We start from the raw sequence: 21,341 nt of genomic DNA, 5'->3' as shown, positions 1-21,341 counted from the left end.
AAACTTTTTTGTTTTTTGTTTTTGACATTTCGGTACTAATCTGACGTCCCGGGTTCGACTCTTGGTGCTGGTAGATCTTTTTTGACTTTGATTTCTGACATTTTTTTTCATCTAAGCTAGATAGAAGTATAATTGCGAGGAAGATGGGAATAGCTCTTGGTCAAACGACTTGTGCGTGCATCAACTCAAATGATGAACATGTACAAGTCATTTGATCAACAGTTGTTCCTATCTTCATCGCAATAATGGTTCTAACTAGCTTATATTTTTTTAAACTTTCAGAAATCCAAGTAAAAAAAAGATCTACCAGCACTAAGAGTCGAACCCCGGACGTCAGATCAGTACCGAAATGTCAAAAACAAAAAACAAAAAAGTTTTGCCATCAGTGGGAATCGAACCCTCATTGTCAGATTGGTACCAAAAAGCCTAAAATGAAAATAAAACACTTTTCCAAGCAGCCCGGTGTCGAACCCCGGACCTTTGAAACCCAAAAACCACCTCCTTTTTGAGAAAAATTTTACTCGTTTTTCAACGGTGCCGAAATGACTGGTGCCGAAATGGCTGGTGCCGAAATGACTGGTGCCGAAATGGCTGGTGCCGAAATGGTCTGGTGCCGAAATGACTGGTAACGAAATGTCGCGGAGCCAAATTTTTGAATAGTGGTGCCCCTTTTGATGAGTGAGAACTTGAGTGGGACAGAAGCTTTAAAAAAATGTGTGGCCGCTGGCCTAGAAACTCAGGAAAAAGTTCGGCCAGCTCTAGAGATTTTGAACTTTTGCTCATTTAGAGGTTTTGAGTGCTAATTTTGCACTTCTAAACCCAAAATCCCATTTCCAGATTCATTGGCTCATTCATCTGCCCAGTCATCTATCTCTCATTGGTCGATTCCGTCGGTGGCCTAGCTTTTCTTCTTTTCATCGTCCCTCTCACCGTAACCGCCGCCTATTTCTACATGTATCTCCCCGAAACTAAAGGAAAAACGTCGGCGGAAATCAATGAGCTTTTACGGAAATAACTGATTATCTGATTATGCTTTAGACTATTCAATTTTACCGGTGAATTCATATAAATTATGTACAAATTCTATACAGTTTTAACTTTAAAATTCTTGAAAAACTATAAAAAATGTGAAAAAAAAAGAAATCTCGCTAAAAAATTTGAATTCCCGCTAAACCACAGTCACAGCGGAGTACGGTAGCCGAGCGATTAGGCGGTAATTCAAATTTGAATGAAAATTTTTTCAATTCCCGCCGCCGAGCCACCTTCTTGTGTATTTTGGCTTCAAAATTTTGAATTTTCGCATCAAAAAATCTCAATTTTCAGCGGCATCGTTCATATAAATTATGTACAAATTCTATACAGTTTTAACTTTAAAATTCTTGAAAAACTATAAAATTTTAGAAAAAATTTGAATTCCCGCCAAGCCAAAGCCTCAACGGGTTACTGTAGCCGAGTGATTAGGCGGAGATTCAAATTCTCATATGAAATTTTCGAATTTTGAGCTTTTTCGAGGGTTTTCACTCAAAAAATTGTGTTTTTTCAGTACAGAAATCGACTTTTTGTGCAAAAATTTGAATTCCGGTCAGACCACAGTCTCAACGGGTTACGGTACCCGGGTGATTAGGCGGGAATTTGAATTTTTGGTTATTTTTTGACTAAAAGTACTCTATTGTGCTTTAATAGACCCATTTTATCGGTGAAGTCATAAATTATGTACAAATTCTATACAAAAATTGGCAATTTTTAATGGAAAAGTCTATTTCGGTTGAATTTGGATATGAAATTTGACAGATGGCACCGTCTCGATGGTGGGCGTCACGATGGCTCGAATATTGAGTCCGGCGAGTGCTCCACGCAGTAAACCACACGGAAACGAGAGAAAATAGCCGCTCTCTTTCACGTATTGATCGCCTTCTGGAAAACTTCGAAGCGTCGTGAAGCGACCGTCTTGCACGACGTAGACACCCTGGAAATGTGTGAAATTTGTGTATTAGCCATACTTGCAAAATATCGGCCCGGCCCGGCACGGAGTCAAAAAATGAGCACAATTTTTTCACAAAATTTTTCGAAATTTTTTGAAATTTTCATTAAAAATAGTCAAAAATCCTATGTACACTTGAGTTTTATCGATATGTAAAAACATAGTCGACTTTTTTTGCGAAAAAATCAAAAAAATTCTCAAATTTTTGTACTGTGACCCGGGCCGGGCCGGGCCGGTGAAAATTCTCAAATCGGCCCGGCCCGGCCCGTTGCAAGTATGGTATTAGCAGTCCACCATTCTTACAACTGCGCTCCACCGCAAAAAAGCGAGAGACGCAGAGTTTTTTGACACAGATTTTCACAGTTTTTGACCTATTTTCGCATCTTTTCATAGTATTTAGTGTAAAATGTCATGAAAAAATGCGAAAATAGATCAAAAATTGTGAAAATCTGTGTCCAAAAACTCTGCGTCTCTCTCTCTCGTCGATACTCTCTCGTTTGCGGTGGAGCGCAGTTGTAAGAAGGAGTGATCTGCTAATATTTTTGAGTGAAAGTGAAAGAAAAAGTGAAATTAAGTGATACCTGATGATTTGTACGGAGATTGTCGACTTGTTTGCCGAAAACTGATGACCAGAAATCTTTGCAAATGAATTTTACGATCTGAAAGAGAAAAAAAGGGAATTTTGACAGAAAAACAGCTGAAAATCGAATTTTTTAGCAGTTTTAGACTAATTTCCCTCGGAAAAATAGGCATTTTCAGCGTTTTTTGAGAGATTTTTCACGGAAAAATGCGGATTTTCTGCATTTTAGAGTGATTTTCGTCGGAAAAATCCGAATTTTCAACATTTTGGGGTGATTTTCCTTGGAAAAATACAAATGTTCAGTATTTTCAGAGAGATCTTTAACGGAAAAATGCGAATTTTCAGCGTTTTTTGACTGATTTTTCACGGAAAAAATCGAATTTTCGGCTTTTTGAGTGATTTTCCTCAAAAAAATACGAATTTCCAACGTTTTTCGACTGATTTTTGTCGAAAAATATGAATTTTCAGCATTTTCAGGGTGATTTTCCTCCTGAAAAATGCGAATTTTCGGGTTTTTAAGTGAATTTCGTCGAAAAAACACAAATTTTCAGCGTTTTAGACTGATTTTCCTTGGAAAAATGCGAATTTTCAGAGTTTTTTGACTGATTTTCTTCTGAAAAATGCGAATTTTCAACATTTTAGACTGATTTTCCTCGGAAAAATACGAATTTTCAGTATTTTTTGAGTGAAAACCACTCACCTCCAGCTCAGTGACAAGTTTCGGCGCTTCTTTCGACACTTTCTCCACTAATTGTCGTCCGACTCGAAATCCGATCGATTCGAGTTTGGTTTCGGCGTTGACCTTGAAGAAAATTGGGTTTTCAGGTGGATTTTGGGAGAAAATTAGAGTTTTTTTGAGTTTTTTATGAGGAAAAATCAAAATTTTGTCGAAAATCTCAGTTTTATGCGATTCTAGCGTGAAAAAACGAGATTTTCATGAAAAAAAAAGCGTTTTCGGGAGTAACAACGGCGAAAATCCCAATTTTGATGGAAAAAATTCGGCATTTTCTCTGAAAATTCACCAGAAAAATTAACTTTCTCAGTATTTCAGTGAAAATCCTGACTTATAATCTAAATATAATATTTTTTGGTGAAAAATGATGGAATTTCAGCTCTTTCCACGCTAGAAACGAAAAACCGATATTTATCGATTTTTTTCTTTTTTTCTTTCTAAAAATTGAATTTTCTCACATGAAGAAACGCTTTCTGCACCAATCCATCGTACTTTTCAATGTCTGCCGGTCCATTCAAGTTTTCCAGTATCTGAAATTCTTTTTCTGGTGTATTCAGCCAATAAAAATCAATTATTTTACCGTTCCAAACTCCTCTTTAGCTGCACATCGTTCTTTTTCACCTTCCAACACCGTTCGAATGATTTCCGCATGGAAAATATCAAAGGGAAAAGCCATCGAAAAGTGAGCAGAAAATGATGAAAAAGTGGAATTCTCCGGGTGGTACGCAAACACCGCGACGCACTTATTGCGTACAATGCATTTAATTTGACGACAAGGAGTAGCAAGAGGGAAAACGCTGATTTTCAGACAACTTCTTCAGGCAATATATAGGTTTTTAATGCTGAAAAAACGGAATTTGAGACTTGAAATGTGAAGAGTAGTCATCTGAGATAATGTCACTTTATTAAAGTTTCAAAAATTCGAAATTATAAGCTGAGCAATGTGTTTTTCTTCATTTTCCTTAATTTTTTTCATTTTGATTTTCAATTTTCTTCAATTTTCAGCGATAATGACGAATTCGGAGCTGAAATTTTACACTCATCACCTTGATCCGGTGGGTTTTTGTTTTTGTCAGAAAATTTTTTTTTTAATTAAAAAAATTGATTTCTAGAACATGAAATGGTTCCCGCGGCCCGGTGAAAAGTGCAGTGGAGATTATTACGTGGATAAAGTGATGTTGCTAGTGAATTGGTTCAAATTCACCAAAAAAATCTACGACAGGGAGTATTATGAGTATATTGTGGAGATGAAGAAGGAGAAAAGAGTGAAAAATAAAAAAACTGGCCAGACAACAATAAAAACAACAGAGATTCCAATGTAAGCTTTGTTTTTATAGTAAAAATCCTTTAAAATTTGAATTCCCGCCAAATCGCTTGGCTACCGTAACCCGCTGGGTCAGCGGGAATTCAAATTTTTGGCGAAAAATTGATAATTTTGTGAGGATTTCGAATTTTGAATGAAAAATCTCTTTTCAATGGTTTTTTCTGCTAAAACCCCCGAAAAATGACCAAAATCCAAAAATTGTGCCAAAAATTTGAATTCCCGCCTAATCGCTCGGCTACCGTAGCCCGTTGTGGCTGAGGTTTCGCGGGAATTCAATTTTTTGCGATTTTTCACAATTTTTAGTTTTTCGAGAATTTTTGGTCGAAAAACTGATTTTTGATGAGTTTAATTGTGAAAATCGAGAAAACCCAAACTCGGAAATTCATTCGAAAATTTGAATTTCCGCCTAATCGCTCGGCTACAGTAACCCGCTGTGATTGTGATTTGGCGGGAATTCAAAATTTCGATCAGATTTTTTCGAAATTCGATTTTTTTTTGGCGAAAATCCATAATCTTGTGAGCAATTCGAGAATTTTGAATTAGAAACGAATTATTTATCGATAATTTTTTTGTTTCTAATTCAAAATTCTCTTATTTCTCACAAGATTATGGATTTTCGCCAAAAAAAAATAGAATTTCGAAAAAAAATCTGATCAAAGATTTGAATTCCCGCCAAACCAGCGGGTTACGGTAGCCAAGCGATTAGGCGGTAATTCAAATTTTCGAAAGAATTTTCGAGTTTGAGTTCTTTTTTTGAAATTGAAAAATATGTATTTTTTGTAGTCTGGACCGCCCGAAACTATTCTGGCAGCATTTACGATACGAGCAGTCTAAGAATCCGTTCGATATCGAGGATTATGTATTCGACGACAAGGATATCGTCTATAGTATTCATAGAAATGAAACTGGAATGAATTCCGTCATGCCAGACCCAGAAAACCCGAATATCACCTATATTCTACGGATTCAATACATGGGACCATTCCGGTTACATTTTAGTAGAGAAGACCCGGCGAAAGACGATTTGGCGAATAGAAGTTACAAGTTTTTGAAGGTTTTTGTGGAAAAATTACCTATTAGCACGACACGCTTGTTACAACCGCGCTCTACCGAAACTGAAGAAAATAGTGTGTGAAATTGAGAGACGCAGAGAAAAAGAGACAGGCATTTCGGTGGAGCGCAGTTGTCAGAACTGTGCGGGGCTGATAAAAAGTGAAAAAATGGAAATTTCAGGCGGTGATGACGCAGAAAGTGAGATGTGCACCGTATATGGGAAATGAGGTTGCCATGTGAGTTTTTAAGCAAATCACTCAATTTTTGTGAATTTTTCGATCGAAAACACTGAAAAATCATGAAAATTATTTGGGAAAGGGGCGGAGCCTAAGGAATTTTGAAAAACGGTCGGGAAAAAAAAGTGGGATTTGAGAATGTTTTTTTAAACGATTTTCGGATTTTTTAGCTCCGAAAAATTGCGAAAAAATGCAGTTTTGAGGTAGAAAATGTGAAATTCCGAGATTTTGAGTAGGAAAAATTGATTTTTGATCATATTTTGGGTGGAAAAATGAGTTTTTAGGAAAAAATTGTCGAAAATGAAGAAAATTGAAAAAACCCGTTTCCAACCGATTTCAATGTTTTTGCATTTGAATTTTCAGAAAAAAATGATTTTTTTTTCAGATTTTTCTAGCCAAAAACTCATTTTTGACTATTTTTACTACAAAAATCGTTTGAAAATCTAGATTTTTGTGTGGAAAAGTCTCAAAAACTCATATTTTGAGTTTGAGAGGGTTGGGGGATTGAACTTTGGTGGTTTTTTTTGGCGGCCAGATGTGTTACCGCCTGCGCCACTAGGGCAGGATCGAAGCGCTCGCTGCCTCCCCGATCCTACCACCCGTGGCGCAACTGGTAACACATCTGGCCGCCAAAAAAGCAACCAAAGTTCGATCCCCCACTCCTCGTAATAGTTTTTGCTGCTTTTTATCCTCCTCATAATCACTTTCTTACTCCAGAAAACGATTGAGTTTTTTATGTGCAAGAAAAGCTCGCCCCGCCCCTTTTCGACATTTTTTTTTTCATTTTCAGTCGGGTTTTATGTTTTTTAAATGTTTTCTGTCCAAAAAACTTCCAACTTTTCATATTTTCTATTGAAAACCTAACTATTTTTGAATAAAAACCCTTTATTTTCAGCGAATTCGCGAAAAACTTTGTCTACGAAGGCAATTCGATCCTCCGAATCCCGGAATCCTTCCATGACCCGTCGAAATTCGACTATTCGCTGGAAATCGCGCCGAGAATCGAGGCATGGTTCGGGATTTATATCGCAGTAAAGGAGCTTTTCGATGGAGAGCCCGTTCTCAATTTTGCCAGTGAGATTTTTAGATTTTTAGGCATTTTTAGGCGAAAAAATGCGAAAATTCTCAACTTTTAGGTCTAAAAATCGCTATTTTCTCATAGTTTTCATATAAAAACCGCCAAATTTCAGTCATCGACAAACTATTCTACAACGCTCCGAAAATGTCACTTCTCGACTATATTCTACTAATCGTCGACCCAGAAACACAGAATGATGAGCGAAGAAACCGCCGGAAACAACAATTACGCAACGAGAATCTGAGAGTTTCTCCGTTTCAAGCGAGACAAATCGAGAAATGGGTGGAGAATCTGAAATTGAAGTGTTGTGAAGTGTGGGATGAGAGATTGTACGGTTTTTAGCTAGTTTTTGAGTGAAAAATGAGTGAAAAACGGTTGAAAAGAGGCGAATTTTTAGCAGAAATTGTCAGGGCTGGCCGAAGTTTTTGTTTTTGTGTTTCTAGGCCACGGAAAGTTAGTCCAACGCAAGCGCCGCAGGGAATAGTGGGCGGAGCTTAAACTGCATGCGAGCGACATTGAATTTCAAGTACAATTCGAAGTTTAATCGATTTTTCAACGTTTTTTTTTGCTGCAAATTTGTAAATTTTCATATTTTAATGTTGCTCGTTAAAAATTCAGGTAGAATTTTATCCGCGCCGCTTGCAGTTTAAGCTCCGCCCACTATTCCCTGCCGCACTTGCGTTTTCAAAAAATTCTTGTGGAAACTTTTTTTGATCGTTTTCAGTGTCCACCTATCAATACTGATAAAAAGATACACTTCAAGGAAAATTAAGAAAAAAGCATTATGCAGAATCGAAAAACAGACGGATGGAAGAATTTTCCGTGGCCTAGAAACTTAAAAACAATAAGCACGGCCAGCAGCACTGACCACTGTGGGATTTCGACCATTTTCACTCGAAATTCTGTAATTTTGAGCGCTCGACTTAATGCCGACGACTTAATGCCGAAAATCGCCGTTTTTTGCACGAAAACTATTCATTTACATCTGAAAAATCGAAAATTCCAAATAAAAATGTGAAAAACGAGCTGTGACTTAATATTTTTGAGATAAAAATTGCAAATTTTCTCTAAAAATTTTGTAAAAAAAAGTTTTTTTAACTCAAAATCATTCGATCTTGGTTGAAATTTGAGCGTTTCCAGTCGAAAATTGCATGAAAATACTCGAATTTTTACCCAATTTTTGCAGAAATCGAATGACCGAAAGACATCTGACATTCCTCCGATTAAGTGAATACAACGCCAAAGAACAGACCATTCCGATTCCAAGAGGACGAGCAAAAAATGCTCCGATCGACAACGTTCCCCTCTCCAGAATCTACAAGAATAATCGAAAAGAGATTCATTTTCCACTTTTGCCACTGGCCATTGTCAAAAGTGGAAATCGAGAGTACTCAGTCCCTCTGGAACATCTGGAAATCCACGAGAAGCCGAGTCGATACAAGAATATGATCGATCACGCTATGAAATACAAATTTCTGAAACAGACGACACGAAAACCTCATATTTATAAGGAGGAGACCATAAAAATGCTCGAAGATCTCGGATTCTCGGACGGAGAGCTCAATTTTGTGGAGAGATTCGAGTTGTGCTCCGAGCTGAAAATGATCTCATTAATGGGAAAAGTGCTCAAAGAGCCGAATCTTGTTAACAAAGAGAATAAGAAGATCTCGATGACCCCAGTGATTCGAGGATTCCAAGAGAAACAGTTGAATGTGGTGCCTGAGAAAGAGCTGTGTTGTGCTCTTTTTGTGCTCCGAGCGGAGGACGAAAAGGAGCCGTGTGTCAGCGAAGAGGATGCCTCGTAAGTTTTCAGCCAAAAAAGCATAATTTTTGACTGGAAAAGTGCCGAAATTCTGAATTTTTCAAGGCCGCAGAAACGCGCTCCATCGCACAACGGTTGGTGCCAAATTCAAATTTAACGTTAAACCGCGACGCGTACGCAACGCGACTCGGCAAAAATTATAATCTTTAAAAAACATACGGTTTTTGGCTAAAAATTAAAAAAATAATAAATTTTTTAACATTTTTAAAATCTTAAAAAAAGATTTTGGTGAAAAAATATCGATTTTTGCCTCGAAATTGCCAAAATTGGTCAAATAAATTCCCATTTTCAGCAAAATTTGATACTTTTTCATTAATCGTTGTTTTTACCCAAATTTTCCAATGTAAAGCTTGAAATGTATCATTTTTGGCTCAAACCTAGATTTTGGTGGCGAAATTTGACTTTTTAGTCTAAAAATGCCTTCTTTTTTTAAGATTTGAATTTTTGCCTAGGAGCGTTGCGTGCGCTTCGCGGTTTAACGTTAAATTTGAATTTGGCACCAACCGTTGTGCGACGGAGCGCGTTTCTGCGGTCTTGAAAAATTCAGAATTTCGACACTTTTCCAGTCAAAAAATCAGCTTTTTCGGCTGAAAATGCTCTAATTTCCACTTTTTTAACTAAAAATGACAAATTTCAACGAAATTTGCTCCTTCCAGACTATTCTACAAGACGCTTATCGATGGATGCGAGTTCCGATCGATTCGAATCGGAACGCACGATAATTCTGACGCACGTTCGTTACTCTACGATCCGGAAGCGAAGCGATACGGAGTTAGTCGGAAGAATAGGAGGCCACGCCCACTGAACAAATTATGAAAATAAAAACTCATATTAGCCGAGCGTTTATCATACAACTGCGCTCCACCGCAAATGAGAAAGTATCGGCGAGAGAGAGAGACGCAGAGAAATTTTTTGCGCCGACACAGATTTTCACAGTTTTTGATCTATTTTCGCGTTTTTCAATGATTTGTTTCTATAAATCATTATGAAAAACAGCGAAAATAAGTCAAAAACTTTGAAAATTTGTGTCGGCGCAAAATATTACTCTGCGTCTCTCTCTTTCGCCGATACTCTCTCGTTAGCAATGGGGCGCAGTTGTAAGAACTGTGTCGAGCTAATAAAAGTTCAAAATTCAAATTTTTTGAATAGAATATTCACATTTTCGAGGAAAAATTGAAAAAATTTCAAAAAAGACCCCTTTTTCCAATTTTTTTTTCGAAAATTAAACTTTCTCGTGAAAAAATTCAAAAAATTCGAAAAATTTTGAAATTTGACCCCGTTTCCAGTTCTACAAAGAGGTTCCCCTCCAGTACGGTGCCGCGAACTTCCACGCGGCGGCCAACGACGCGAAGTCGATGTTCGATCGTCTCCTCGACAAGGATCAGAAGATCCTTCTGTTCATTGTAATCTCAGAAAGAAGTCTAAACGCCTACGGATACATCAAAGAGTTCTGTGACGTCACTCTAGGTGTCGCCAGTCAACATATCACCGCGGAAACTGTACTCAAAGCGTTACATCAAATGAGACCGGAAAGTGGTGTCAAATCGAAGCGAATCTTCTATCAGATCGCACTGAAAATTAATGGGAAATTGGGCGGTGTGAATCAGGAATTGGACTGGTCGGAGAATGGAGAAATGACGGTGGAGGAGAAGGAGGAGCGTCGGAAAGCGCCACTTCGAATGTATGTGGGAATCGATGTGACTCATCCGACGGCTGGAAGTGGTATTGATTTCTCGATTGCTGGAATTGTGGCGAGTATTAATCCGGGCGGTACCGTATACCGGAATATGATTGTGACTCAAGAGGAGTGTCGGCCTGGCGAACGACCGATGGCTCATGGAAGAGAGAGAACTGATATTTTGGAGGGGAAATTTGTACAGTTGTTGAGGATTTTTGCGGAGGTGAATACTGAGGAAAATAGGAAAAAAAACAGGATTTTTCACCAAAAAATGAAAAAAAAATTGCCAAAAATGAGTTTTTTTTGTACAAAAACTGTCATTTTTGGATTGAATACTGACTTTTCAAGATGGAAATCAACACTTTTGGCTAGAAAAAAAGGAAAATTTGCTTATAAAAGTGTGAAAATTCGATTTCTGATCCGAGTATTTTTTGAACGAAAAATGTCAATTTCTGGATTAAAAATTTACTTTTCAAGGTGAAAATCAACATTTCCTGTGGAAAATTTCGTATTTTTCCAGAAAAATACTCGTTTTTACTCATAAAAATGCATTTTTCTGTTAAAAACAGTTTTTAAAAAACTATTCAAAAAAGTCATTTCTAGAACGGTTTCTGGAGAAAATTAACATTTTTTTAATCAAAAATCTCGATTTTCTAGTGAAAATGTGAATTTTTGACCCCAAAACTCTTTTTTTTGCAGTTTTATTCCTATTAGCACGGCACTCTGCTTACAAACGCGCTCTACCGAAACCGAAAAAAATTGTGTGCGAAATTGAGAGACTCAGAGAAAAAGAGAGGGGTTTTCGGTGGAGCGAAGGTGTAAGATCTGTGCCAAAAAATGGGAAAAAAAGAATTTTTAAAAACTTTTTTTTTAACCAATAAAATGGTTTTGGTTTTTGAGCTGAAAAAAACCCTTTTCTGTAAAAAATGCCGTTTTTTCAAAGTTTTCTCAGAAAAATGTAGGAAAAGTGAAAAAGTACTTTTTAAAAAAAGTCAAAAATTTGAAAAAAAAAAGTTTTTGAATTTTTTTTTTTGAAAAATTTGAAAAAAAGTTAAAATTTGGCTCCACATCCAGTCGTTGACAACTATGCCCTTTTTCATTTTTTTAAAGAAAAATTCCAGATTTTTGACGAAATTTCAGCTTCCGGATGGAAAATCTCGGATAAATTCTAAATTTTCTGAGAAAATTTTGATTTCTCAGCCGAAAAAAACAGTTTTACTGCTGATTTTTATTGAAAATTCAAGTCGAAATGTTGTTTGATTCAAAAATTTAGAGAAAACATCGAAATTTTCGCAAAATTATTGAAAAAAAACTGAAATTCGCGATTTGAATCATTCGTAGATCAAAATCCAATGTAATTTTTCTCAAAAAATTCTGAAATTTTCCAGTTTCAGAATTTGAAAACGCTGAAATCCCCGATTTTCCAGAACAACAACAATCGAATACCCGCGCACATCGTCGTCTACCGTGACGGTGTCAGCGACTCGGAAATGCTACGTGTCAGTCACGACGAATTGAAATCTCTGAAATCAGAAGTGAACGTCTTCCTCAGTGAACGTCATCTGAATGAACCGGAGCCCAAATATACGTTTATAGTGATTCAGAAGAGACATAAGACACGAATTCATCGAAAAATAGAAGAGAAACGGCCGGAGACAGAGGAAGAGGCGAAACGATGGGATGATGATATGAAGGAGAGTGAGAATACGGGATACGTGAATCCGTCGTCGGGGACTACGGTAGATAAGACGATCGTTTCCAAGTATAAATTCGATTTCTTCCTGGCGTCACATCATGGAGATCTTGGAACGTCGAGACCCGGTCATTATACTGTAATGCATGACAGTATGGGAATGACTAAGGATAATATTTATGTAAGGAGATGAGAAATTAGTGGAAAAATCCTGATTTTTTCAGGAAAAATTATAAAAATGGTGAAAATTCGCCGAAAAAATGACATTTTTATGCATATTTTCGTTAGAAATCTATTAGCTTGCTATCATAGTTGCGCGGAATTCCGACTTCCGACTTCCGTTTTCAAAATTTTACTTCCGACTTCCGTCATTCCATAATTGTGGGATTTCGGAAAAGTACATCTCGCAGAAATAGAAGGCAAATGGTCTAAAAAGACAGAAAATAGGTTTTTCTTCAGCCAAAAACTAATTTTCCACTGATTTTCGCGAATTTTATGAACTTTTTCAAGGAGTTTTTGAATCTTTGCGAAAAAATCTAATTCCGACTTCCGACTTCCGAGTTCCGACTTCCGGCCGTTTTTTCACTTCAAAATTTTACTTCCGGCTTCCGACTTCCGGATTACAAATTTTACTTCCGACTTCCGTTTTAGAAAAAATCACTTCCGCGCAACTCTGCTTGGTATCATTTTTCTATCATTGATGTAGAGAAAGAGCAAGTGCGCTCTGTAGAGAGGAAGTCCGGTAGAGCGCGTTTTCACCGTTTTTACAACTGCGCTCTACCGAAATGCCCTTGAAAAATGTCTCTTTTTCTCTGAGTCTCTCAATTTTTCTCACAATTTTATTCGGTTTCGGTAAAGCGCGGTTGTAAGAGCTGTGCCGTGCTAATATGAGCAACTCTCGGTTTTTACAACCGCGCTCTACCGAAATTTGTAGAAATAGTTTGGGGAATGGGGAGACGCAGAGAAAAAGAGAATTTTCTTGAACTTTTCTGGAAAAAATTTATAAAAAATGTAGTTTTGCGAGTTGAAACCCCGTTTTTTATACCGATTTTCATTTTTTCCCAGAATTTCTCAAATTTTATGCAGAAATGCTCCATTTTCAAGTTTTTCGCTCTAAAAACTAATTTTTTCATCGAAAATGTTCTGATTTTTCAGCTTTTCCACCAAAAAATATTCCAAAAATCACATTTTTCCACAGAGATTTTTCGAAATTTTAAATTTTTTGATCCGAAAACCACGATAATTTTCGAAATCTTCAAAATCTCCTTTTTCATGAATTTTTTTTTGAAAACTGAGTTTTTCTCTACTTTTTTCTATATAAAAACTGCATTTTTGGCCGTTTTTTTTTAAGTTAAAACCCCATTTTTCCCACTGAAAATCTCGAATTTTCTCCATTTTCTACCTCAAAAACGCGTGCACTTTGAATTTTGGCATCACCTGAAACTGTTCGCGTCAAAGGCACGCCAGACATCCAATTTTTCGCGTTTTGGAGCATTTCTGGTCAGTTTTGGCCAACTTTGAACTAAATTTTCACGTCAAAGGCACGCCAGCTACTTGTTTTCTGCAATTTGAAGCCATTCCAGTGCAAATTGGTCGATTTCAATATTTTCTCGCGTCAAAGGCGCGCCAGACATCCAATTTTTCGCGTTTGGGAGCGGTTGGGAGCAAAATGTGGGAAAATGAGTAAAAATGGATAAAATTTCATAATATCGAAGAGAAAGCAACAAAATCATAGTTGTCAAGGCCCGGCAAATTGGCGCAAAAAAAAATTTTTTTGGAAATTTTTGAAAATTTTCAAATTTTTTCGCGAAAAAGTCAAATTTTCGACTATCATTCAGAATTAGAAGAAATTCTGAAAAATAATCAAAAATGATCACTTTTTCGATGAAAAATTGAAAAAATTTGGAAAATTAAGAGTCATTTTTTGCAGCCGCTCAGGCAACTCAATATTAATCTAATCCTACAACCGCATCAATCTAATCACAATCTAATTAGATTAGTGGATTTTGCTTGCGCAAACTTCGTTCGCGCCAAGGATCCAAGAATAAGTCAGTACAAAACGCGCAAAATTACTTTCAATTTTTATTTTAATGTTTTTTTCTGAGTTTTAATTTTCTATTTATGTCTCGAAAGCCTGAAATCGTTGCGAACTAATGTCGTTTGCGGTTTTATCGACTTTTTCACGATTTTCCATTATTAAAAAGTGTATTTTTCGGTTTCTATGGCTCTTCAAGTCTTCAACTGCAGTCTTCACACTTCCGCAACTTCCATTTGGTTTGAAAGAAAAGTCAACATTGCGATGAAATCATGAATAAATTCTTTGGTAAGCAAATTGTTTTGCTTTCAATGAGCCGTGAATAACAGTTCTTTGCTCAGGTATAAGCGTCTACTGCTTCAACATCAGCGCTCTCTACATAAGCTTCGAAAAAAAGAGTCTTTTGTGAGTTCCGAAATCAAACAGTTTTTGGTAATTTCGTTCATTTTACAGCAAAATTCGCTGAGTGGACGACAATGGACAGCAGCCGGACAGAGAACAACTAGGACTTTTTCCACTTTCATTGCAATGGATTTTCTACTAATTTCTAATTTTTATTTTCTGTATTATTTTCTATATATTTTGTACATTTCGATTGTAAAAAATCTTGTTTTTAATTTGAATAAATTTACTATTTCTTTTTTACCTAGAGAATTTTCAAATGTTATGACTAGTTACACAAGATTTCACACTAATCTAATGAGACGGCGCATTAATCTTACAAGATTGCTCATCAATCTAATTAGACGCGGCATTAATCTAATCATGCCAACATTCAAGCTAATCTAACTGATGCCGCGTCTAATTAGATTGATATTGAGTTGCCTGAGCGGGCCTTGACAACTATGAACGAAATGAAGTTTTTCTCAGATATTTTTCCCATTTTTTCACACTTCCAACTCTTGATTTTCCAGAAAATGACATACGAATTGGCGTTCCTGTCCGCTCGTTGCCGTAAGCCCATCTCCCTACCAGCGCCCGTTCACTACGCTCATCTCTCCTGTGAGAAAGCGAAAGAACTCTATCGCAGTTTCAAGGAACACATCATACCGGGACTTCAAAATAAAACACCGAGTCGTCAGGTCATCGAGAGATATTTGCAAACTAATGGAGATTACCCTGGAATGTCATTTACTTGAATTTTTGCTGTATTTTTTTGTATTTATTTGAAATTTTTGGTTTAGAATTTGCGCTCCATTGTGATTTATGTTTTTCGGTATTTTTTGTGGTCGTTTTATGCTTTTTTCCCGGAAAAAACGGTTTTTTTTCTGCCAAAAAATGCAAAAATTGAATTTTAAAAATTGGGTAGTTCATTGGAGCGCACTTGCATAGTTGAACAAATTTCCCCCCATTCCACTCTTTTTCACTCATTTTCCCCAGTGTGTGTTTTTCGACAACGTTCGAATAATTATTCGAAAATTTATTCGAATAATTATTCGAACATTTTTCGAATACTGTTCGAATATTTTGTTCGAATACTTTTTCGAATATGTTCGAATAATTATTCGAACTATTCGAATAATTGTTCGAACAGTATTCGAAGGCAATTTTATTCGAACAATTTTCGAATATCGTTTCTAATAAAATTTGAAAATTTTTACTGTTTTTCAAAACGTATTGTTTCCCGACGGAAAATTTTCGCAAGAATTGCTAGTTTTGTGGATAAATTTTCATGTGAACTGTTCAAAACATTTGAAATAGTTCTGACACACAGGGTTGGGAAATTCCGGGCCCGGCTTCAAAAATGTGCACAATTTTTTCACAATTTTTTGAAAATTTTTATTAAAAAATAGTCGAAATTCTTGTACGCTTCAGTTTTTATCGGTTTTCAAAAAAATAGTAGAAAATTCGACGTTTTTTGCAAAAAATCAAAAAAATTTTCAAAAAGTTTTCAACAATATTCAAATTTCTACAGGAGCCGGGCCGAGGAAAATTTTTCAGTCGGCCCGGCCCGGAATTTCCCAAACCCTGCTGACACATATCTTCATCATAAATATTTATTTCGCAATGAAGAAAAACAAACTGCAAACGACACTCCGAAAGAACATGCCGCGCCCAGTTTACCAAACGAAAGAAATGTTCGAACGAATATTCGAACGAATATTCGAATAGTCTTTCGAATATTCGTTCGAATATTCGTTCGAATAATTGTTCGAATAAATTTTCGAACAACTGTTTGAACGAATATTCGAAAAATTATTCGAATATCATTCGAATTTTTTTCGAAAATAGATATTTTCGAATAAGAAATTTCGAAAAACACACACTGATTTTCCCACCATTTTTTTGTGATTTTTCGCCTCTTTTTCTTGTTTTTCTTGTAATAAAACTATAAATCGATTCCATTTCACATTTTCCACCGTTTTTCGTTTTCCCTTCATTTTTTTCGTTGCTTTTTCTTTGATATTTTGAAATTTTAACAATTTTTTTTTGGTTTCCCCACATTTTTCTAATTTTCAGGTGATTTCACGACTTCTGAACCTCAGAATGACGTCATTGATTGGCACTCATTCTGGAAAATTCCATTGTGATGAGGCATTCGCGTGCTTCATGTTGAAACAACTGCCGAAATTCAAAGAGCACGCGATTTTGAGGTAGAAAATGCGAAAATTCCGAGATTTTGAGTGGGAAAAATGTGATTTTTGAGCATATTTTGGGTGGAAAAATGGCTTTTTTGGTCAGAACATTTGAAAAAAATTTTTTTTTCGCGATTTTTGGATTTTCTAGCTTCAAAAATGGCGAGAAACGAAAAACTGGTATTTTTTCAGATTTATTGAGCTGAAAACCCATTTTTGCATACTTGCAACGGGCCGGTCCGATTTGAGAATTTTCACCGGCCCGGCCCGGCCCGGTCGGCCCGTGTCACAGTACAAAAATTTGAAATTTTTTGATTTTTTCGCAAAAAAGTCGAATTTTCGACTATGTTTTTACATATCGATAAAACTCAAGTTTACATAGGATTTTAGACTATTTTGACGAAAATTTTTAAAAATTTCGAAAAATTTTGTGAAAAAATTTTGCTCATTTTTTGACTCCGGGCCGACCGGGCCGGCAACTTTCTCTACCGGCCCGGCCCGGCCGACGGGCCGAGCCGGGCCGGGCCGATATTTTGCAAGTATGCATTTTTGAGAATTTTTACAACAAAAATCATTGGAAAACTGAGAATTTTCTGTTTAAAAGTCTCAAAAAACCAGTTTTCAGGGAAAAATATACGAAATTTTTCATTTTTTCGATGAAAATCTCTCGTTTTCCCATTTTTCCACAAAAAAAACCGCCGATTTTCAATGTTTTTGCATTTGAATCTTGAGAAAAGCGGTTTTTTCAGATTCTTTGATCCAAAACCCCATTTTTGTGTATTTTTACAACAAAAATCATTGGAAAACTGATAATTTTCTATTTAAAAGTCTCAAAAAACCAATTTTCAATGAAAAAAAATGCGAAAATTTTCATTTTTTCGATGAAAATCCCTCATTTTTGCCATTTTTCCACTCAAAAACCCCCAATTTTCAGTCTAAAAATTCCAGAACCCGTGACGCGTCTCAACTGGAAAAATGCGACATCGTCGTCGATGTGGGCGGAGTCTTTGATCATTCGAAACAGCGATACGATCATCATCAACGCGGATTCACCGAGACGATGCGGACACTTGAAAAGTTGAATTTCGATACGAAATTGAGTTCGGCTGGGCTCGTTTATGCTCATTACGGAAAGGATGTCATTAATCAGGTGGGTTTTTGGGGCGAATGCAAATGCGCTCTAATGCGAAAATTTGATAATACTCAAAAACGCCCTTAAAAATCGAATTTTCAGCCCGAAAATGCTCAAAAAAGTCAGTGTCGGCCGAACTTTGGGGTTTCCAGGCCACCAAAACTTCTTCCCCTTGGCCTAGAAACACAAAAATGAAAAGTTCGGCCATTGTTGACTCAAACATTTTCAAGCTGAAAATTCGATATTTAAAATGAATTTTGAGTATTTTTACAGGAATTTTTGGGTTTCTAGGCCACCGAAAGCTTTTGCCCGTGGCCTAGAAACCCAAAAAACGAAAGTTCGGCCAGCTATGACCATTTAGAGCATTTTCAGGGTGAAGATTCGCTTTTAGGAGTATTTATTCTAAAAAACTGATTTTTATAAGAAAATATGAGAAAATACTCAATTTCTGATTGAGATTTGACCGAAATTGGCTAAAAAACTAATTTTCGAGTTTAAAAATTGAAAATAATTGAATTTTCTCACCGGAAACTCAAAATTTCTGCTTTAATCAGCGATCTCGCCGCAAAAAAAGCGAGTTTTGAACGTTTTGTGTCTACAGAAACTGGTTTTATTCCAAAAAATACCAGAAAATGTTCATTTTCAGAGTAAAAATTGATTAAAAACCGATTTTGCTCGCCAAATTTGCGGTAAAAATCAATTTTTAGACTTAAAATTCAGCTAAATGCCCGGTTTTTTAATCTGAAACTACAAAAAAAACAAAAAATTGACGAAAAAACGGGTTTTCTAGCTTTCATGGCAGAGTTTTTGCATTTTCTCGGCCACCAATGCTCTTTACGGCTGAACTTACTGCAAGAAGAGATTTTTAACGTTTTCTGTCGAAAATAACTGGTTTTGTATGAAAACTACGAGAAAATGCTCATTTTTTGTATAAAAATTTACTGAAAACTGATTTTCAGACAAAAAATTTAGCAAAACCCCCGCTTTTTAGATCAGAAACTGCAAAAAACGCTCATTTTCAAATAAAAAATCGACAAAAAAAGAGTTTTTTTAGCTTTCATGGCCGATTTTTTTTCATTTTCTCGGCCACCAAAGAGATTTTTTAACGTTTTGTACCAAAAATACGAGAAAATGCTCGTTTTTTTGAATAAAAATTGACTGAAAAAACCGATTTTCCTCCCCGGAATCGACGAAAAACAGCTTTCATGGCCGAATTTTTGCATTTTCCAGACCAAAATTTGGCTAAAAAACCAATTTTCGAGTTTAAAATTGAAAAAAAAGCGAATTTTCAGATCCTCGGCGGCAACGTCACCCCTTCAATGGTCGATCTCTTCTACCACCGTCTCTACGAGCAATTCGTCGAATCAATCGACGCAATCGACAACGGAATCGCTCAATACGACGGTGTCCCTCGTTACCACTCACCAGGCAATCTCTCCGCCCGGACCGGACAATTCAATGCTCATTGGAATGAGCCGGAGAACGATGCGGATGAGAGATTCGAGAAGGCGATGGAATTCATTGGAGAGGAATTTGTGAGAAGTGTCAAATATCTGGCGAATGTCTGGTGGCCGGCTAGAGAAATTATCGAGACGGCTGTGGAGAAACGGTTTGAGAATGACGCGTCTGGGAGGATTATTCTCATTGAGAATGGAGGATGTCCGTGGAAAGAACACTTCTTCGATATTGAAGCCCAGAAGAATATTCGAGATGATAATGTCACTTATATCTTGTTTTCAGGTTCATTCATTTTTGTATTATTGATGTAGAGAGAAAGCAAATGCGCTCTGTAGACAAGAAGTCCGGTAGAGCACGTTTTCACAGTTCTTACAACTGCGCTCTACCGAAATGCCCTTGAAAAATGTCTCTTTTTCTCTGCGTCTCTCAATTTCACACGCAATTTTTTTCGATTTCGGAAGAGCGCGGTTGTAAGAAGCGTGTCGTGATAATACTTTTGGTAAATGCGCTCCACTGGAATTTCGATGGAGCACGTTTCGAAATTTCCGAAATTTTTACATTTTCTGTGAATTTTCTTTAAATTTCACAGAAAGTTGCGTTAGAAATCGAATTTCCTTTTATGAAATTGAAAATTAACAAAAAAAAACTTTTCAAACCAAATTTTTTGATAAAAATCTGCTTTTTTTGCGAAAACCGACAAAAAATCCATTTCCAGTAAAGGAAAATGTGATTTTTCAAATTTTTTAAAACCGAAAACCTACCAGAAAACCGATTTCCATGCGAAAATATGAGAAAAAACTCAATTTTTTGAATGAAATTTGACCAAAATCGGCTAAAATTCTGTAGAAATTAAAAAAAAAAAAACCATTTTCCGTGCCTAAAATTGAAAATAATTGAATTTTCTCACCAAAAACTCAAAAATTTCTGCTTTACTACAGAAACTGGTTTTTTACCAAAAATACCAGAAAATGCTCATTTTCAGGACAAAAATTTACTAAAAACTGGTGTTGGTCCCCTAATTTCCAGAAAAAATCGATTTTTCGACTTAAAATCGAAAAAAAAAAGGTTTTTTCGAGTCAAAATTCAGAAAAAGCGCTCATTTTCAAACAAAAATTGACGGAAAACGGGTTTTCTGGCTCACATGGCCGAACTTTTGCATTTTTTCGGCCACATGACTTCCAATTCCTTGAAAACCGTCACCGTTATTGGTTTCCAACAAGTTTTGAGAAAAAAAGACATTTTCAGACTTAAAATTGAAAAAAAACCTTATTTTCATTTCAAACTTCAAGAAAATCCCCGATTTTTGAATCAAAAACTACAAAAACGCTCATTTTCAACAAAAAACGAGTTTTCTATTAGCTCGGTACAGTTCTTACAACTGCGCTCTACCGAAATTCCTTTGAAAAATGTCTCTTTTTCTCTGAGTTTCTCAGTTTAGCACACAATTTTCTTCGGTTTCAGTAGAGCGCGGTTGTAAGAAGTGTGCCGTGCTAATAGCTCACATGGCCGAACTTTTGCATTTTCTCGGTCACATGACTTGAAATTTTCAGAATATAGGCATGATTATACTTTTCTGAAAGCTCTAGACTCATCGATTCTGAAATTTTACAAAATTTTACTTCCAATTCCCTGAAAACCGTCCATTTCCAGACTCGACGAACGCCTCATGGCGCGTCCAAGCGATTCCATCCGACAAGACATCGTCATTCGAGAATCGTCAACCACTTCCAGCCGCGTGGCGTGGTCTCCGCGACGATGATCTCAGTAAGGAGAGCGGAATCCCGGGTGGCGTCTTCGTCCACATTTCCGGATTCATCGGAGGAAATTTGACTCGCGACGGCGCACTGGCAATGGCACGCAAGGCTTTGGAGATTGGTGCTGGAGACGAGAATCCGGAGGCGAAGAAACAGAAAATGGAGAGCTAATTTTCTAATTTTATTGGATTTTTTCTGTTAAATTTTT

At 36.5% G+C, this 21,341-nt stretch overlaps 3 protein-coding genes and 1 pseudogene across 4 annotated transcripts; 3 read left to right on the top strand and 1 right to left on the bottom strand.

Moving 5' to 3' along the window:
- The first annotated feature begins 542 nt into the window (after nucleotides 1-542).
- GCK72_016872 lies at nucleotides 543-1,015 on the top strand (annotated as a pseudogene). Its single transcript has 2 exons — nucleotides 543-625; nucleotides 838-1,015. Coding segments are annotated over exons 1-2 (261 nt in total).
- Nucleotides 1,016-1,756: 741 nt separating this feature from the next.
- Nucleotides 1,757-3,970, bottom strand: GCK72_016871 (uncharacterized protein; the record flags this gene model as incomplete). The annotated part of the gene is made up of 5 exons (XM_053731745.1): nucleotides 1,757-1,966; nucleotides 2,563-2,640; nucleotides 3,262-3,363; nucleotides 3,753-3,824; nucleotides 3,875-3,970. 5 exons carry the CDS (start codon nucleotides 3,968-3,970, stop codon nucleotides 1,757-1,759), a joined length of 558 nt encoding a protein of 185 aa, XP_053580658.1.
- A 334-nt stretch (nucleotides 3,971-4,304) lies between these two features.
- On the top strand, nucleotides 4,305-15,352 carry GCK72_016870 (uncharacterized protein; the record flags this gene model as incomplete). Its single annotated transcript, XM_053731744.1, has 11 exons — nucleotides 4,305-4,349; nucleotides 4,407-4,612; nucleotides 5,402-5,672; nucleotides 5,852-5,907; nucleotides 6,803-6,981; nucleotides 7,098-7,314; nucleotides 8,172-8,786; nucleotides 9,464-9,578; nucleotides 10,094-10,708; nucleotides 11,913-12,359; nucleotides 15,128-15,352. The coding sequence occupies 11 exons, from the start codon at nucleotides 4,305-4,307 to the stop codon at nucleotides 15,350-15,352; spliced, it is 2,991 nt and encodes a 996-aa protein (XP_053580657.1).
- A 1,348-nt stretch (nucleotides 15,353-16,700) lies between these two features.
- On the top strand, nucleotides 16,701-21,304 carry GCK72_016869 (uncharacterized protein; the record flags this gene model as incomplete). The annotated part of the gene is made up of 4 exons (XM_053731743.1): nucleotides 16,701-16,807; nucleotides 17,738-17,939; nucleotides 19,214-19,661; nucleotides 21,030-21,304. 4 exons carry the CDS (start codon nucleotides 16,701-16,703, stop codon nucleotides 21,302-21,304), a joined length of 1,032 nt encoding a protein of 343 aa, XP_053580656.1.
- Nucleotides 21,305-21,341: the final 37 nt, after the last annotated feature.

This window comes from Caenorhabditis remanei, chromosome V (assembly GCF_010183535.1).
Source record: "Caenorhabditis remanei strain PX506 chromosome V, whole genome shotgun sequence".
In the NCBI taxonomy this organism is placed as follows: Eukaryota; Metazoa; Nematoda; class Chromadorea; order Rhabditida; family Rhabditidae; genus Caenorhabditis; species Caenorhabditis remanei.
The sequence above is the reverse complement of the archived record's forward strand: the minus strand, read 5'-3'. Positions and strand labels throughout refer to the sequence as shown.